The 19,995-nt window shown below is 40.3% G+C and overlaps 1 protein-coding gene across 2 annotated transcripts in view; it reads left to right on the top strand.

Annotated features, from left to right (window-relative positions):
* ANXA5 (annexin A5) overlaps positions 1-19,995 on the top strand; it is a 55,110-nt gene that overhangs the window by 29,122 nt on the left and 5,993 nt on the right. For both annotated transcript variants that reach the window (XM_074228337.1, XM_074228336.1), the window contains 6 exons: positions 345-458; positions 4,601-4,691; positions 7,339-7,418; positions 9,931-9,987; positions 17,864-17,957; positions 19,812-19,907. In XM_074228337.1, the coding sequence (XP_074084438.1) occupies positions 345-458; positions 4,601-4,691; positions 7,339-7,418; positions 9,931-9,987; positions 17,864-17,957; positions 19,812-19,907 (532 nt within the window). The remainder of the gene's footprint in view (positions 1-344; positions 459-4,600; positions 4,692-7,338; positions 7,419-9,930; positions 9,988-17,863; positions 17,958-19,811; positions 19,908-19,995) is intronic.

The following is a 19,995-nucleotide window of genomic DNA, read 5'->3' as shown; positions in this document are numbered from 1 at the left end:
ACCACATTGGATTTTTCTTTAGATCTTTTATTAATTATATTCACCTAACTTTTAATTTAGAAGTGAATGGTAAAGTGGCTAAAAGTCCAGGACTAGGATTTGAGTTCAAATTATACCTCTGACATTTATTAGCTATCTGACCTTGGCCAAGTCATCAAATCTCAGATTTTCAGTTCTAAATCTTCAAATGGGTGATTTGGATGCAATGACCTTCAAAGTATCCTTCCAACTCTAAATCTGTGATTCTATGAACATTATTACTTGTGAAGAGATAACTTGTCTAGATGAGAAGGGACTCATTCCACTCCTTTCCAGTCAATCCATCTGTATCTTCCTTTTGGCAGGATCTTCTGGATGACCTGAAATCAGAATTGACGGGGAAATTTGAGAAACTCATTGTGGCTCTGATGAAGCCTGCCAGGCTCTATGATGCCTATGAACTGAAGCATGCTTTGAAGGTAAGGAAGGAGGAAAAAGAAGAAAAGAGTCCACCTTAAAGACAATAAAGAAATAGATATAAAGACATACAACTCTTTGTCTTAAAGAGCCAAAGATTTGTTCAGCAGTTAAGATGAAAATGTCTAATCGCCTTCTTTGGCTCTGCTTTTATAAATGGTTTTACAAACTCAAAAGTGTTCTAGGGAGGCTGCTAGGAAGCTCATAGTAAGTTGGGGGGGGAACAGGGGAGGAGAAGAAGGAAGGAAATCAACAGGTCATTTTTTAGGCAAAACATTTAAGTTTTTATTTCTATTTAATTTAATAATTTCCTTCAGGTTATTCTTGAAGTTTTCATGATTTCAGAAATTAGTTATTTGCCATATTTGAATGTTAGTTTGAGAAGTTTTTGTTATAGGAGAAAGACAGTATTAGTGGATAGAGAACCAAGATGATTCATCTGTGCTGGAGTGGCTATGGGACCCTGGGCCAGTCACTTTACTCACTGTTTAGTTTTTTAGGCTCTCAATGGCAACAAATGGCACCAAATATGCCTGCCTGCACTGAAAGGTCACTCATTACAGGATTTCCCTCTACCAACAAAATTACAAATCCCATCCCCAACTTATCCTTAAGGTTATTAATGAGTAAAGCTAAGGGGAGACTGATAATGCAGTTTAATTCAACAAATATTTATGAAACAACTGTTATATGCAGCAGAGAATCAATCCATGCTTTGTTGCTTCTCAGCTTCAGAGGTTGCATTGAGTACAGTCATCTACAAACAAAAAACCATGCACCATCCTTCCCTCCACTTTAGTCTTGGCTTGTACCCATTTCCAGTTGAAGACTTTACCATCAGGACAGTAGCTGACTTTAATCCCATGTTTGTCCTCATTTGGCAATATGATTGAAAACACTTTGCTAAAAAGCACTGAAGCAAGAATGCAGCCTTGTTTCACTTCCTCGGTGACTGGGAAAGTGTGACAGCCTGGTCCATTATCTAGCCACTGGGCAAGCATGCAAGGAGCTGGGAGAAGACACTTCCCATTTTTAGTTTGAGAAAGGAAGTGACATAGAAACATCATAATGGGGAGTTTTTGTCTCAGTAACTATGTCTCTTCCTCCAGTTCCTTCTGAGCTGTAGCTCACAATGCAGAAGCTGGTGACTGGTGATGACCGTAGCTAAAACAACCAGAGAACAGTCATCAGCGCAGCACATATCATTTACAGGCAGAGGGTCATAGTGACCAGAGAACTGGACTTGGTTGGAGTCAGAGGACCTGGATTCAAATTGTGCCTCTGACCTGGGTGATCCAGGGCAAATTTCAACCTCATCTGTAAAATGGGAATTCCATTTTACAGATGAGGATATAATTTACTGTACTGTCCTGTTGTAATTTACTGTACTGTTCTTACTGTACTGTCCTTACTATACTGACCTGTTTTTACCTTACTGTCCTTACTGTACTGTCCTGTACTGTTCTGTCCTTACTGTAATGTCCTGAGGATCAAATGAGAAAAGGCACAAGCCTTTTCACCAGACAACTTTAGTGCTGTGCCAATGTCCCCCACCACTTCTGGGAGGCTCACTACCTTGCAGTAGGGGTCCTTTCCCACATAGCTACACCTGGAACATTAATGATGGCGGACCAAATTTTTAAATTTGCAAGCTGGGCGTAGCCCAATCATTGTTATGGGCTATCTCCATCTCCTAGGACTCTGTGCATTCTTGTCTAGATTTCTGACAACCCTAGCTTGCCTCCTGAGGTGACACAGCCTTCTCTCCTTATTGTGAACAGGGTGTCCATATTTCTAAATAGACAACTCACCAAACAAAATTCAGATGTTTCCCAAACCCTCGAAGCTTCTTAAAATTTTGACTTGTTTGTCATCTTTGACACAACCAGTTACTATGCTGATCTCTCCTCATGTCCCACTGTCAGAAACCATCGGAGGACACTCCCCAGGAGCTCACCCACCAGCTTTGGCCTTCAAAGACTGAGGGAACCATTCTACCTGGAGACTTTCAGGGGTCTGTGCTGCTCTTTGTTCTAAGATCAGCCAGGTTTTTGACCAAACATTCCTAACCTTTCCCTGAGCAGTTCCTGGACCCCATGGGCCCTATGGGTCCCTTATCAAAATAATGTTTTTAATGCATAAAATAAAATGTATAAGATTAATATTAATAACATTGATATTAATAATAAATATATTGAATTATTATAGCCAAACGATTAAAAAATACTTCAAGGACCCTAAGTTAAGAAGTCTGGAGCTAGAGAGTCCAGAGCCTAAGCCTTCCACAAGATTCAACTTCAGGAATCACTCATAAAAGAGAAAGGCTTATTTTTCAACCCCATTGAGGTCCATCAATGATTTCTGAAATGGGGTAATCTCTGCCCAGTTTTTGAAGGAATTCTTAGCCCCTTTGTAATCATTCTTTAGCCTTTGACCTTTGTGGGAGTCACTTTAAGCCTGTTCATTGATTGATTTATTTTCTATTATTCTGTAACCTTTGAATTTCTCTTATATTCTCTCTTGTCTCTCCTTCCTAGCTTTTTGTTCACAAATCCTCAAAGTAAATCTTCTTTCCTTATTCCTTCATTTCAGTGTTGTCCCAAGGATTTTCACTATTTGTTCCCAGTGATATGATCTCCTTCTCATAAGGGCAAGGAACCAATTGACATAAATCTGCTTTGAGGCAGACTGTCAGTATTCATTGTCCTCATCTGAAACATTTATCTCTCCCAAGGAATCATTCCTCTCCCGATTTAATATTTCATAAAGGATTTTTCCAATAGGGATTCCAGTATCTCATTGGGCCACTCCAGAATCTTTCCTAATGTAGGAGATGGCCAGTTTTCCTAAAGTTTTCCCCTTCCTTTCTCTGGCACCCAAATGTCAGACAACCAAATGTCAGGCCTCCCCGATCCCATCCCAGAATGGGTCAAGGCTATAGGTCATGGGGACTGGTACTGAATCTATAACCTGAGAGGCTTCAGTTGAATAAGAAGTCTGTATGATACTTTTTATTTATTTGAAGAATGGTCCAGCAAGAACTTTTAGAAGCCCACTCTCTCGCCATCCATGATGCAGCCTTTCCTCAGTCCCCTGCCCCCCAGGTCTCTTCATGACCTCAGAAGGGAGGTCTCTTATAGCTTGTGATTTTTCCCTGCACAGGTGCCCATCCTGTCTTTTCTTTGGAAGAGGGGTGCCTGGGAGAGATAGGCAAACTTTATCAGCTTTCAGAATCACTGAGCAGATGGTCAGAAGGGTCAGTTTTTGGAATTCTTTCTTCAAGCTATTTGTCCTTCTGGAGCTGATTTGTCTATCTCTTTTCTTCCCAAGCAGTATGAAAAGTGGCGTTAGAGGTTCTGAGTTTAAATCTTGAGTCTGTCTGTAATAAGCTTGGGCAAATCATCTTTCTAGACCCCAGTTTCCCTATAGACTGAGCTCCCCCCAATTTTGATTCTTTGATTTGAGTCAGTGACCCCCAAGCTACCTTCTAGTTCTGAATCTGTGATCCTCTGAAATTACTGCAAAGAAAGTTTGATGGGCTGTATTAAAGTTTAATATTAAGTTAATTAAAAAAAATCATCCAAATGGTTTATTCATTTGTAAATATCAGTTATTGCTACAAAACATTTACTGTTTGGTAAATTATAGCCATTAATAATAACAGAACAGCAAACATTAGCATTTATAGAGTGCTTTAAGATTTGCACAACAGGGGTGGCTAGGTGGTGGATAGAGTACCAATCTCTGAGTCAGGAGTACCTGAGTTCAAATATGACCTCAGACACTTAATGATTACCTAGCTGTGTGGTCTTGGGCAAGCCACTTAACCACATTGTCTTGCAAAAAAACCTAAAAAAAAAAGATTTGCACTACCAAGGAGAGAGTTGCTATTATCATTCCTTTTTGCAGATGAAGCTGAGAAAGAGAGAAATTAAGTGACTTACTTCCCACTTTCTCCCCTATCCTTTTCCTAATGAAATTTCCCTTCACCCTAGGGTCCATAACATAGTTAGGAAGTATTTGGTTTGGTCTGTTCTAAGATGCAACTTATCTGTTATTTTCTTATGTTGACTTCTTTTGTTTTGTTCTTTTTTGTTCTGTTTTTTTTTTTTTATCTTTATCTTCCATTTTTTTCCCCCCACAGGGGGCTGGGACAAATGAAAAAGTGTTGACTGAAATTCTGGCATCCAGAACTCCTGAAGAATTAGTGAGCATAAAACAAGCTTATGAAGAAGGTAACTGATTTTGACACTGGTGGTCACTATTATCCATCCCTTCTTTGAAGATAGGCCACTGGGCACACCAAGTTGAGGGATTTCATTTTCCTTTTATCTTCAATAGTGAAATGACAAAGTTATGTCTGGGGTCAAGAGCTGACATATTAGATGGCAAAGTCAAGGCAAATACCTTGACAATCTAAAGCTTTGGGCAACATCTAATAAGGAGAAATTCAATAGAGATAAATGTAAAGTTTTAGACGGGTTCAAAGAAACAACATGTGCTTTATTATTAATAAGTATGACATGAAAGAAGAGTGGGCTTTTGTCTGAAAAAATTCTGGGATTTGTAGTAGAGGAAAAGATAAGTCAGTAAGAAAGGGGGAAAGAACATTAAGTCCTTTACAAACATTGTTTCATTTGATTTTCACAACAATTCTGCTGACAGAAATTCTTCACATTTTCCAACTAAGTAAACTGAAGTAAGTAGACAGAGAATAAATGGCTTGTTTAGGGTCACATGGATAAGTGTCTGAGGCTGGATCTGATTCCAGGTCTACCACTCTAATCACTTCATCTCCAAAGCTGTACAATGTGACAGCTAAAAAAAAACTTAATGTGATTAGAAAACCATCAAATCAAGGCCTAGGGTGGTGATAGCTCTGGTCAGACCACATAGTGTTCAGTTCTGGCTTTCCTGTATTAGGGAGAAGAGTGATTATTTAGGGGGTGACCAGGAAAGGTCCTGGGGTAAAAAAGATTAACTCTGGTGTTTAGACTCTTCCAGGCCAGGCAATTTGGTTGAAGGAACTGGGGCATGTTCAGCCAGGAGAAGACTTGGGAAGATGGGATAGTGACTCCAAGTATTCGAAAGCCAAGCCTATTGAAGGGGCATTAGACATGTTCTCTTTGGTTCCAGAGGCAGTACTACCTTTGAGACTGTGGATGCCTTCCCTTATGCCTTCCCCAGTCCTTTGCAAACATTATCACTCAGTTGAAATTGCTTCTTCTAAAGTAGCCAGTGAGATTAAATATTTTTTTTTAATTAACAAGCATTTATTTTATCTTACTGCCACCACACCCTTCCTCTCTATTGGAAAAGAAAGAACAGCCAAACCCTTAGACCAAATATGCCTTGCCAAGTAAAATGAATTCTTCAAATATCTTGAAATCTGTGTCTCAGTGTATCATCAACTTTAGCAGGAGATGAATGGAATTCTTCATCTCCCATGCTTTGGAATAAGGATGGGTCATAGTGTTGATTAGAGTTTTTAAATCTTTGAAAGTTGTTACAATGATCTTTCTTGATTAACAAAATCCAAAGCTATTTTCCCAAGTCTCCTCCCTCCTGATGTCTCTGCTGCTGACACTTGATCACCCTCTCTTCCTGGTGACTCTCCTCTTTGGTTTTTCATGATATTTTTATCACTTGCTTGGATCTCCTTCTACTTGTCTGACTGCTCCTCAGTCTGTTTTCCCGGATTCTTATTCTTTTCTTGCCCCTTAACTCAGAACTCTGACCTGTTCTGTCTCCTCTATACCCTCTTTCTTTATAAACTCACCCATACGTTGGGTTCCAGGATCCCATCTATGTTGATGATTCTGAAATATACATATATAATAACACACACAATGTACATATACACAGACATATATTTATATATATTATATGATATGATATATATATATGTATATATATGTGTATGGGTATATCTAGATATCTATCTCTGTGCTATTCAGTTGTTCTAGTTCTAGTTGTCCAACACTTCGTGGTTCCGCTTGGGGTTTTTTTGGTCAGAGATACTGGAGTGGTTTGCTATTTCCTTCTTCAGCTTATGTTATGGATGAGGAAACCAAGGAAAACAGGATTAAGGGGAGGTTAGATGGCACAGTGGATAGAGCACTGGCCCTGGAGTCAGGAGGACCTGAGTTCAAATCCGGCCTCAGACACTTAATAATGACCTAGCTGTGTGGTCTTGGGCAAGCCACTTAACCCCATTGCCTGGCAAAAACCTAAAAAAAAAAACAGGGTTAAGTGACTTACCCAAGGCCACACAGCTAGTGTCTGAGACTAGATTTAAATTTGGGTCTTTCTGACTCCAGTGCGCTATGCAGCATGACACTACCTTAATATCTGTCTATCTAGTTCTAGTCTTTCTCCTGAGCTCCAGTTCTCCAATCACAATTGCCTTTGTACATCTTGGACTAGATCTTCCTTTGGTTTTGAAGACTCAAAAAGAACTAATTTTTTCTTCCCCTGAATCCTCTCCTCATCAAATTTTCACTTTTTCTATCCAGGGCATCACTATCATTTAGTATTTCAGCTTTACATCTTAAGAACTGGCCTTAACTCATCACTCTAGTTTCTATCCAAGTACTAGTGACCAGGCTATGTGAGCCTGGGAAAACTGCTTAATGTCCCTGCCACTGGAAAATGTGGGATGTGAGTTGATGACCGCCATGGTCTTCTATCTCTCACTTTGATTCTAAGTCTAATCCCTCCTCCATATGATAGCTTCTCCAAGTCTTCTCTTTCCCAGTCTCAATGCCCTTAAGTTCTTCAGTTACCTTCTATGACATGTTCCTCACCATCTTGTTCTCCTCCAAAATGGAGGCTCTCTTGCTATGTGACATTGATAAGCCATGTGAATTTTTTTTCTTGCAGAATATGGCTCCAGTCTGGAGGATGATGTCATTGGGGATACTTCTGGGTACTACCAGAGGATGCTGGTGGTTCTTTTGCAGGTAATATTTTGGCAAGGATAAAGGGGGAGATGAGGAACTCTATACAGTTAGCAATGCTGATCTGAATCTATTATATTTCTAAAAAAAATGCCTGTGTTTCTGAAGTCTTGCTTCATTTTCTGTATTTGGGGTTATCTCTTTGATCAATGGCTATAGCCATCTTTTTGTATTAAATGCCTTCCCATGGTCCTTATGGAAAGAAGGACTATTTAAATGTTTGAAGGCCATGTCATGGGAGAACAAGGATTGGAAGATCCTACCATTGTAGAAAGGGTCTAATAGGTACACTGACTAACTTGTCTTTTTCTTTTGGGGACCAGTATCGCTAAGTGAAGAGAACCTCATTATCCAATAGGGATCAATAGTTAGAGATGCTTTTGACCATGACAACTCATAAAGACCTACTAAGGGACAGAGAGGGACCATGATGTGAATCTGTAGAGGAAGTATCTCCACCAATAAAATCATGGACAATCTTTAACAAAACTACAGGTGGCATGTGATTGTACCTAGAGTCTATGATAATGTACAAATGACCAAACTACATGTGTATGAGGATGTCCATAGGTCTCTTTGCCTATCTGAAAAAGACCTCAGAGGCCATCTGGTCAACCTCTTCATTTTATGCATGAAGAAACCATGGTCCAGAGAAATTTAGAGACTGGCTCAAGCCCGGGGCGGAGCTGGCATTCAAATCCCATGAAGTCAGTTCACTCTTTCCCCTGTAGCTCTCTTGTCTGGCTGATTTTATTACAGGGCTGTGTGATGGTATGATTAGGGATGGTATAGGAGACCCAACACTGCTACTCTTCCCCCAAACTGTGGATTATGAATCATGCATTCAATGAAAAATTATTGGTTAGCACTTTTCTATTGCATTACTATGGAGGTTAGAGATCTAATTCAATTAAGTAATCTGACATTTATTAAATACCTGTTATTTTCAGGGTACCGTGGTATGTGTTGGAGATCAAAGACAAAATAAAGATAATTCCTGCCCTCAAGGAGTTTATGTTCTCTTGGGGGTTATGAAATCACACATGTGAATAAATATTACTTAATTGATGCAAAAGTGAGAAAGAACTGGATTGCTAGAGGTCTCTGAACTATGCAGTTTATTATTCAAATAAAACTATTAAAGCTTTATTAAGTTAGACTGCACTAAGACTTTTTGGGACATTTGATATAAGACCTGTCTCTGTCCTCAGGGAGCTTAGAGTCTTTTAAATTTTTTTTAAGGTTTTTACAAGGCAATAGGGCTAAGTGACTTGCCCAAGGCCACACAACTAGGTAATTATTAAGTGTCTGAGCCCAGATTTGAACCTAGGTACTCCTGACTCCAGGGCTGGTGCTTTATCCACTGCACCACCTAGCTGCCCTCTGAGGAGCTTGGATTCTAATCAAGTAGGGGCAATGAACTATCTACCATGTTTTGTTAGATGACAAAATAGAAGATGAACATCTAACATGATACAGGACAAATTGTGAGAGTCCAAACAGGGATGATGATTTGCATGAGTGGGGGATGGGGAATGCTTCTGAGATACTTCTTTGCTTATACCATCCCAAACCTTGCTCTTGGAGGGCTTCTTTTCCTTCAAGGCTCAACTTGAATCCTTCCCCTAATTTCTCTCACCATCCCACCCCCAACCTTATGAAAGTGACCTCTCTCTTCCAGTTCCTCATCTCTTAAGACCAAAAAGGGATCTTAGAGGGCATCAGGTCTGGCCTGTTAATTTTTATAATAATAGTTAATACTAATTATCATAAAAACATTTATAGAGTACTTTCTATCTGTCAGTACTTTATAATTATTATTTCACTTGATTCTACAAGATAGATTCTATTATTATTTTTATTTTAGAATTGAGTAAACTGAGGCAGGCAGAGGTTAAATGACTTGTCCAGGCTAATCCAACTAATATGAGTATAAGGCTGAATGTGAATCCAGATCTTCCTGACTGGTTTTTGCATTTCTTTTTCTTTCTTTTTTGCTTTTTGTTTTAACAAGGCAATGGGTTAAGTGGCTTGCCCAAGGCCACACAGCTAGGTAATTATCAACTGTCTGAGGCCGAATTTGAACTCAGGTCCTCCTGACTCCAGGGCCAATACTCTATCTACTGTGCCACCTAACTGCCCCTGTTTTTGCATGTCTTTACCAAAAAGAAAGAGGTGTGTTTCCTCTGTTCTTTGGAACCAAGCATGGCTGTGGCAGTTCATCAGAATTGGGCCATGTTTCATGTTCCTTTCATTTGCATCAATGTGACCAATGTGCTTATCCCTCTAATTCTCTTCACTTGAATCTGCAATAATTCATATTTTAAAAGCCAAACTTCTTTCCCTTACTTTACACCAAATTCGTGTGCTGTGCTAATTCATTGCTATCTTTTTCTTCTTTCCCCAACACGTATCTGTATCTTATTTCCCTTTCAGGGAGATTTGGTTTAGGAGGGAGGTCAGTATCCTAGCTGATACTGTGATTTAACATTGTGGTTTCCTGACTCTGTTACAGGCTAATCGAGACTCCGATAATGGACTCAATGAAGACCTAGTGGAACAAGATGCCAAGGTAGGTGAAGACTGGCTCTTTGAAGGCTGGCCATTTTGTTGTTATCAGAAAGATACTGGAGTGGGCTGCTATTTCCTTCTCTAGTGTATCCCCATTGGATAGATTAAGAACTGAGGCAAACACAGTTGTAGTGACTGGCCTAACACAGTAAGATTGTCAGTTCTTCCTGACTCCAGATCCCGTTTTCTATCCATGGCCCCCCTTGGGTGGCCGCTTGCTTACTGGCAGGTAAATTGAAGTAGAAGGTTAATGATGAGGGAGTCAGTGTACTGAATATCAGGCTACAAAAATAGTCTTAATAACAGGCCATTTGGAAGTTAGAGCATACACCTATGGCAACAAAACATCTAATTTCCCATAGGGGAAATTAAATAAGCTAGGAGCAGCATGGAGAGATGCTTGGAAACCAACAGTCAACACGCACAGTTTGCCTGTTGGGAAGGCAGCGGATCAACCAGTGAATTGTTGGCTCACAGATGTAGGCTTCCTAGGAGAAGGAAAAGGAAGATAAGGAAATTAAGTAAGAAAAGATAAGGAAACTCAGTCCTAGAAGGAAGGAAGAAATGTAGCAAGGCAGGAATAAATGGAGAGAGGCAAGAAGGAAAGGAGAGGAGGAAGGAGGGAATGAGGTAAGGTTAAGAAAGAAAGAAGAGAGGAACAAGGGAAGAAAGGAGGGAAGGAAGAAAGGAGAGAAAGGACTAATTACGAACTTAGATGCTAGGTACTAGCACTTTAATAATGAACATTTATATAGTATTTACTATAATGTACTAGTTACTTTATAATTATTTTTTCATTTGATTCTTACAACCCTGGGAGGTAAGGGCTATTATAGAGATTCTCATTTTACAGATGAGGAAACTGAGGCCAATAGAGTTTAAGGGACTTGCTCAGGTGTCCAACATGGTTTCTGTGATTCCTTTCAGTCCTTGAACTTAAGTGATGGTAAATCCCTTCTCTGTGGGACTGTTTCCTCATTTGTAATATGAGGAGGTAGGCCCAGATGACCTGAGCTCATGGCTCACACCTGCCCTCTCCTTTCCCCCAAGGTGGTAATACGACCAAATTTGGCAAACTGTCAGACTAGCAAAATGCAGCTACTCTTAGCAGGGAGGGAAAGTTGTATTTTTTTTTCCTTCTTCCAAACTTGTGAAAGAACCTTTATACACCTCTAAACCTTCATATTTACTGAAAGAATCTTGGGACTCCTATCAGCGAGGACATTCCATCTGCCTCTTGGCACTGCCTAAATAAATACATTCCTTGTTTTAAGCCACCAACTCCTTTGGTGCTCAAAGTGAATGCTTTATTTCATGAAGTTCCTTGGGGGAGTGTCTGAACCCTATTGAAGGCATCAATGCCGTGGCATCGGTTCTATACAATCTGCCCATCCATGAGAGCCTGGGCAGGGGTGGGGAGGAGTTTTGGGAGTTTTCAGGGCTCCAAAGTTTCATTATTACTCTAAGTGAGACTCCTCAGATACTCATAGAGTTAAAACAGTGAAGACAGATTCAAAACATTATGTTCTACATCCAGGAGTCTCATGTTACAGGAGTGGGCTGTTTCCATATCGAATTACATTGGAAAAATCCTCCAGCCTGCCTTTTCTAATGTGGGCCCCAATGGGGGCATTGTGTGCTTTAGTCACCTCCCTAGGCCATGCCTATCACTGCCATCTTTGGTAGTTCCTGTTGAGATCTTGCCAGAACTTCTCTAGCTAAGACTGGGAGGGTGAGAGTTTGTGAGGTACCCTTGCCAGGGAGGAGGGGAGCCAACAAGCTAACCCAGCAGATTTGAAGTCTCAATAACCAAGTCCCCAGAAAGCAGAGCTTTTGTACCATGGACCCCTTCTACCCCTTGGAGAAACTGGCAAACCCCTTCTCAGATTATGATTGTAGATTCATAAACTAAAATAGGATGACAAAGGAAAAAGATTGAAAATACAATGATGAAAAATGATTTTTATTTTTTTAGGTTTTTGCAAGGCAATGGGGTTAAGTGGCTTGCCCAAGGCCACACAGCTAGGTCATTATTAAGTGTCTGAGACCGAATTTGAACTCAGGTCCTCCTGACTTCAGGGCCAGTGCTCTATCCACGGCGCCACCTAGCTGCCCCCAAAATGATTTTTTTAAAGTTCATGGAGCTCAGGTGAAGAACCTCTGATTAGAAACACAGAGTTGTGCAGTTTTTTTGTCCTTTAGAGATCAAAAAGAGCATCTGAAGCACAAGGGACCTTAGACTCAGTTTCTATATATCCACAGTGGTCTAGGTCCTGAAGATACAAAATCAGAAGAGGGTCTGCTCTCAGATGGCTGCCATTCTACTGGGAGAATACAATGTATAAACAGATAAATAAGCAGAAAGTGTATACAAACTAAGGCAAAGCTATAGTACAATACAAAGTAAGGTATTCAAAAGAAGGAGAGGTGGCACAGTAGAAAGAGTGCTAGCCCTGGAGACTGGAGGACTTGAGTTCAAATCCAGCCTCAAACATTTGATACTCTGGACAAGTCACTGAACTCCGGTTGTCTCACAAAAAAAAAAAGAGAAAAAACTAACAGGGAAGAGCTATCAGAGGAGGCCTCATGAGAATTCCAGGAGCTAGAAGGGGAGGGAGACCCCCTTCTCAGACCCAGTGGTTTCCATTAGTTTACAGGGGAAGTCAAGAGGTCTTAGATTGGTTGCCTCTAGAGCAAGTGCTAGCTAGGTTAATCTTGGGGGTTGACATGGGCTCAAAGCTCCCTCCCCTAGTTTGCTTGTTGTTAAACAATAGAGTCCTCTGATCCAGCTGGATCAGGCCATGGAAGACTGGCCAGAACAGTTGCAGACAAGCTACAAGTGTTATAGATAGGAGCTGGCAGCTATGAGAAGGGCCAGGGCTCCAGCCAGAGAGGACTTAGGTACTTGGCCTGGGGCTGGGGAAGATGAGGGCCTTGCTTATCTTCCCAGCCCCAGAAGGCCACCGCTTAGTCCCAGAAATCACCTCCCACCCTTATGAGGCCCTGGCTAGGACTAGAGGAGAGGGAAGAGGAAAGAGTGGAACCACCCAGCTGAGGAATTCCTAAACTGGCTTCCTGGAGGCAAGAGACATTCTCGCAATTCCTGGACCCTGTCAGGGGCTGGGGCCTGGAGGAATAAGAGGCAGAAGGCTGGGTGGAGGAACAAATCTGAAACTTGTCTTGGAGACAGAGTTTCTCTGGAGAATTTGGGGTTGGGACAGGAGCCAAAAAGGGGGTTTTGGGGAACACCCCCATGACTGAATCTGGTTTGCATAAGCCTTTCTGACCACAGGATACACTTTATTAGAACACAGCAGCTGCTTTCCAGTATACTCTCATTCACAATCATTGCCTCCATAGTATTTCGATTATTTGTGTTTACAAAGGAAGCAGCACAATATGAAAAAAAGAGGATTGACTTTGGAAGCAAAGGACTTGAGTTCAAATGTGGCCTATGACACTAATGGTGTGGCCAAGGGCAAGTCATTCTTCCTCATTAGGCCTCAATTTCCTCACCTGTAAAGTGAGGGATTCAAACATGACTAAAAATGACTAAACAATAGCATTCAGAAAGTTTATTTTTAAATGAAACTAAATAGAGTTGGAAGGACCTCAGGTTGCCAGGCGAATCCCTACCAGAGTCAGACCTTTACCTATACTGTCACGCTTGCAGAAACCTCACTCTCTCTGTGATACAAACTACTCATTCTGTTATAGGACCCAGGACAGAGGTATAATTTTTATAATTTACACTTGACATTTACATATTTCTATTATCTGGCTTTGCTTTTTGCAACTATATCAACTGGGAGAGAGGGGTTGTTGCTGTAGGTCTGACTCTGTGATTTCATTTGGTTATTTTGGAGTGGTTTACCATTTCCTTCTCCCGCTCATTTTGCAGATTAGGAAACTGAGGCAAATTGAGTTAAGTGACTTGCCCAGGGTCACCCAGCTAGCAAGTGTCTGAGACCAGACTTGAACTCACAAAGATGAGTTTTTCTGACTCTGTACTCTGGCATCACCTAGCTGCCCTTGGGAGACATGGGAGTGGGAATCACTTGCTGAAAGACCCACTGTATTCCTCCATTTCCCAGGACTCTGGCTCTTTATAGAGACCGAGCAGAGGAAGGAAGAAAACCAGAATCTAGGAAACATTTACTTGTAGTCAGCACTGTACTGAATGCTTTGCCAGTATCTTATTTTATCCCCCATTTTACAGTTGAGGAACTGAGGCAGAGAGACATTAAATGATTTTCTCAGATCACTCAACTGGTTGGTGTCTTGAGACTGGTTTTGAATTCAGGTCTTCTTGACCCCAGGCCTAACCCTCTATCCATTTTGCCATCTCACTACCTCTGAACTGAGGGAGCATAATGAAGGGAGTGGCTAGGGGCCTTGTAGGGCTTAGTCCCCACTTCTGTCACTGACCCTGAGTGACTTCCTCAAGTTGCTGAATAATCATAATAACTAACATTTGGTTGACTGGGCATGAGATAAAGGATTGTTTATCTGCCTGGACTTGCTTAGGTTTGGGATCCATGTGATTGATTGATTGTCTTTTCCGAAAAGAATAGAGGAAAGAGAGTCCTACTAAAATATTAAATATTTGAGTATTGTTGTTGAGTCGTTTCAGTCAGGATCGACTCTTTGTGACTCTGTTCAGAGTTTTTTTTGGCAAAAATACTGGAGTGTTGGCCATATCTTTCTCCAACTCATTTTATAGAGGCAGAAACTGAGGCAAACAGGGTGAAATGACCTGCCTAGCGTCACATAGCTAGTGGTGTGTCTGAAACCAGATTTGAATTTAGGTCTTCCTGATTCCAAGCCTGATAGTACTAACATGGAAAAAATTCTGTGCTTGGTTATAAAGTCCTAATTTTTAAAGAGAACTTCGATGAGCAGAGTGGAGACTCTCCTTGCTATACCAGAGGAATGGGCTGCTTCTTCTGAATGGTAGTGGAACTCCCTGCCCCGGGCTTAGAAAAGGAAGCATCTGACTGGGAATCCATTTGAATTCTACTCAACAAATATTTCAAAATCACTTGCCGTGACTCAGGGCCTATATTAGGATAAAAAAGATACAAAGATAGGAAGTCTAACAGCCCCTGCCCTCAGGGAGCTTCCATTCTACTTGGGCTGGTGGCAAGGTGGACACAGACAAGCCAATAGACTATGCACAAAATATCTTTAAGACTGCTAATGGCAGAGGGGAGGGAGGGGGGAATCAAGCTGTCAGAGTTGGTCCCAGGATTGCTCTTTACCTGGAACTTCAGGAAATTACTTCTTTCCCCTTCGAGGGCCTCTAGGGAGCTGAGAATGAGAAAAGGAGAGCCTGGGATTTCAGAAGAGCAGTCCAGTCCTTTCCTTTGCAAGTGAGAGAGGCCTGGACCTTCCTTTCTGGGTCTCAGTTTTTGAATTTAAACAAACTAGTATTCTTAGCTTGGTTTAGCATTATACATTTTTTTGGGGGGGCAGGGCCAGCAACTTCCCTAGGGACACATAGCTCATAAGTGCCTGAGGGAGTTCCCATTTGAACTCAGATCCTCTTGATTCCAAACCAGATATTCTATACATTAAACTACCTAGCTGCCTCAAGCTTCATACATTTTTAACTAGAAAGGACCTCAGAGGTCATACACTCATTTTACAGATGAGGTAACTGAGGCAGAATTTAAGTGACTTTCTTAGGATAGCACAATTAGTGTCTGAGGCTAGATTTGAACTCAAGTCTTCTTGACTCCAAGTCAGGCACCCTATCCACTTTACCACATAGCTGTTTCTGGTTTTATCCCCATGACTTCTCTCCCATCTGTCCCCTTCTCTACCTTAGAACTAGTCACTTCTCATATGAATAATTGAAAAAGCCTCCTCTTTGATCTCTCTACCTCAGATCTCTTCCTTCTTCAACCCATCTTCCAAATTATTTTTCTAAAATATCAGTCTGATCATGTCACTCATTGACCTACTCAAAAAAATTCCATTGGTCTCTTATTACACCTGGGTCTTGTCTTTAAAAGAACCTTCTTCGGGGTGGCTAGGTGGCATAGTGGATAAAGTACTGGCCTTGGAGTCAGGAGTACCTGGGTTCAAATCTGGTTTCAGACACTTAATAATTACCTAGCTGTGTGGCCTTGGGCAAGCCACTTAACCCCATTTGCCTTGCAAAAACCTAAAAAAAACCCAACCAAACTTCTGAAATCCTCTAATTTGATCACAATCTTATTATGATTCCTTCTTTCCCTAGGTCTTACTCCTAATCTGAATCATCCTCAGTAACTCTGGTCCCTCCCCCAGAAGGACAAGTCCTTCTCCTCTGTTATCTGATGAAAATACCACCTTGCACTGACACTCCATTTCTCACCTCCAGACATTTTTTTCTGGCTGCCTCATCCCTGATATTCACTCCCTCCTGACTTCCTTCAAATACCTTCTATAATGCCTTTCCTGATTCTAGTGTCATTTCCCTGTTGATATTCTTTAATTTCTCTATCTATATGATTTAAATCGCTTTACATGCTTGCATGTTCCCTCCCCCCATGTACTGCGGGCTTCTGGAGAATAAGAACTGTTATTTGTCTTTGTATCCCCATCACTTAGTCTGCTAGACACTTAATAAATTTTTATTGACTTGTTGACTGCTCTGGTTTGACTTTCCTCCTTCTGCAGTCTCTGCCATCTCATCAATCCAATTCCATTCTTTGTGGTTGCCTGCTCTCAAGTCTTTTCCCCTTTCTCCCCCTTCTATCCCTGTATTTTCCTTTGTCAAACCTCAATATTGGACAGCTCCCACCATTTGCTTCCTTTAAAATTTTTTTAAATTTATTTAAGGCAGTGGGGTTAAGTGACTTGCCCAAGGTCACACAGCTAGGCAATTATTAAATATCTGAGGCCAGATTTGATCTCAGGTCCTCCTGACTCCAGGGCTGGTGCTCTATCCACCTAATTTTCTCACCATTTGCTTCTAGTTGTCCAATTGCTGAATGGAACTGAAGGAGGTCATGCAATGATTCTGGCTAGGTGTCCTGCAAATCTGTGTAATCTCCACTAGGTCTTCACTGCAACAAGGCAATCTTTCTCTTCAATCAGTTTAATTTCTCATTCATTCTTCACTAGAACTGTTCCAAACTTCTTCTCTTTTGAAGTCTCCTACATCTATTCTTTACTGCTCTAAAATGAAACTCTTGTAGTAAATAATAACTAACATTTATATAGTGCCTACGTGCTATAGTGCTAAACTCTTTGTAAATATTGTTTCATTTGATCCTTATGGCAACCCTTGGGGGGGGGGGAGGGTTAGATACTATTATTATCACCCCCATTTTGCCGATGAGGAAATAGAGGCAACCAGAGGTAAAGTGACTTCCCTAGGGTCATATGTTAAATTGCTGAGGCCAGATTTGAACTTAGAATTTCTTAGTTCCAGGCTTTACATTGTTCTTCCTGTGACACCTAGCTGCTTCATAAATATACATAATATCCAGATTTAATGTTGACAGTGTCCAAAAATTTTATGTCTTTATCTTAAGTCCATTATCTCTCTGTTAGGAAGTAGGTTGTATGCTTCATCATTAGTCCTCTTGATTCATGGTTGGTCATTGCATTGAGTCGAATCCTTGAGTCTTTTAAAGGTGTTTGTCTTTAGGATGTTGTTGTTAACAGATTGTGTTCCTGGTTCTTCTCACTACTCTCTGCATCAGTTCATGATGGTCTTCTTTAGGTTTCTCCAAAATAGTCCTTTTTTGTCATTTCTTAGGCATAATGAGGTAAAGATGAACAGATAGAGATATAATTTGAAAGTCTTTAAAACAACCATGTTTTAAAAGAGCCCCAGATATATAAGGATTGAAATGAGTTTTTCTTTGCTAAAATTTTAACAGGATCTCTTTCAAGCTGGGGAACTGAAATGGGGGACTGATGAAGAGAAGTTCATCACCATTCTGGGAACACGCAATGTGTCTCACTTAAGAAGGGGTAAGTCAAAAAAGGATGAGGCCTAAAGATTTTTCACAGTTTTCAAAGGACTTGACTTAATTGGAATATTTTAAAGAATTGACTCAGTAACATTGTATTTCTAGGTTTGCTAAAATGACCTAAAGTAAAAATTTCTTTTTAAATTTTCAAATAATTCCTTTTCATTGTGCCTCTTAGATGATGGAAATGTCCAGGATAGGGAGAATGGAGATTGGTGGAATGGGGTGGTAAGAGGGTGAGCAATGGACAAAGTCCTGGATTTGGAATCTGCAGGTCACATGTCTACGAAGATTTGTGGGATCTCATTAGTTCTAGATTTAGAGCCAGCAATGACATGAGAACCCTTCTAGTCCAATCCTTTCTTTATTGATGTATCTCATGGATAGGAGGCAACTTTCCCCAAGCCACTCAACTTAAAGTAACACAGTTGGAATTTTATCTCAGCTATTGTGATACTAAATTCATCCCTTTTTTGCATGATATCATTCATCCTCACTAGGTTCAGTAGTCAGGTCTGACATTTATTAACTCTGTGATATAGTGAAAATCATTTAACCTATCTTTTAATGCCAAGAATATTAATAATAATTTATGATTTTCAAAGATTCTCACAACTCCTTTATGAGTATAGAAGGGCAAATGTCCCCATTTTGCAGGTGAGAAAGTTTACACCCAGAAGTTAAGTGATTCTCACTATGTTAACAAGTGGTGTTGGGTAATGGATAGAAAGCTGGACTTGAATTTAAGAGAATCTAGGTTTGAATCCTGCCTCTAATTTCTCTGTGCTTTAATTTCCTCATTTGTAAAGTTATGGTATTGGACTGGATATCTCTAAGTTCTCTTACAATTACAAATATTTTTTTCTCTCTGTGCCTCTGTTTTCTCATCTGTAAAATGAGATGGATGAATAGAGAGCCTTTGTAAGGCCCTATGAACTCCATATCTATTACCCTATGATGCATCAGAGCAGGCTTGAATGTAAGGTGGTAGGCTTATTCATAGCAAAGAAGGGGCTGAATGAGATACATCAGTGCTCTTTACCCAACATATGATGTGACAAAGATAAGGCGTGTGGACTTGAGATTCACATTGTCTGTGTTTCTAGCTAGTTATCCATCTATCTAGTTATCTATCTATCTATCTATCTGTATCTGTCCATCTAGCTCACCTATGTTTTGCTATCAATCCATCATCTCTCATCCTTTTATTTATCTTATTTTCATCTATCTATTATCTCTCTCTGTTATCTATAATCTAATATCTATATCATCCTTCTAACTACCTCTATATATGTTATCTAGCAATCCATGATCAATCTATCTATCATCTATCTATCTATCTATCTATCTATCTATCTATCTATCTATCTATCTATCTATCTTTGTCTGTCCATCCATCTGTCTGTCTGTCTGTCTGTCTGTCTATCTATATCATTCATCCATCCATCCATCCATCCATCTAAATCTATTTTAGTAAAAAGAGAAATTACTTTTGGAGGGTCTTATGGTTAGTTTAGTGAGTTGAAATTTAATTTCTTAACTTTAGAGGAATTGCCAAGAATTCCTCTTAGGTATATTTATTTTGAAATATTGCTGAGAGGGTGATTAAAAGGTATGCCAACTATGGTTGGCATGGATCTCATTGTACTTCCAGTAGTCTTTTAGGGACAATATTATTGGGAAAAGAGTGGTGATCCAGAAGCTACCTGGAACCCAAAGATAACTGCAGGGAATCTTGATAACTTCCTAATCCATTATTTTGAAATAATTTATGGAAATCACTTTTTAAATCCTAAAGCACTTGCCAGCATCTGATAGTTACCTGTTTAAAGTGAAAACTTCCATTGTTTTTCAGTCTTTGATAAATACATGACGATATCAGGATTTCAAATTGAAGAAACCATTGACCGAGAAACATCAGGGCACCTGGAACAGCTGCTCCTTGCTATCGGTAGGTAATCTTAGAGTGTTTCTGGGGGTTGATATACAATAGTTTTAGATCCATCAGCAAGTTTTTATTAAGCATTTCCCATGTGCCA

The sequence above is a fragment of the Macrotis lagotis genome, chromosome 3, assembly GCF_037893015.1.
Source record: "Macrotis lagotis isolate mMagLag1 chromosome 3, bilby.v1.9.chrom.fasta, whole genome shotgun sequence".
Lineage (NCBI taxonomy): Eukaryota > Metazoa > Chordata > Mammalia > Peramelemorphia > Peramelidae > Macrotis > Macrotis lagotis.
Note: the sequence above shows the minus strand (reverse complement) of the source record. Positions and strands in the feature narration are given on the sequence as shown.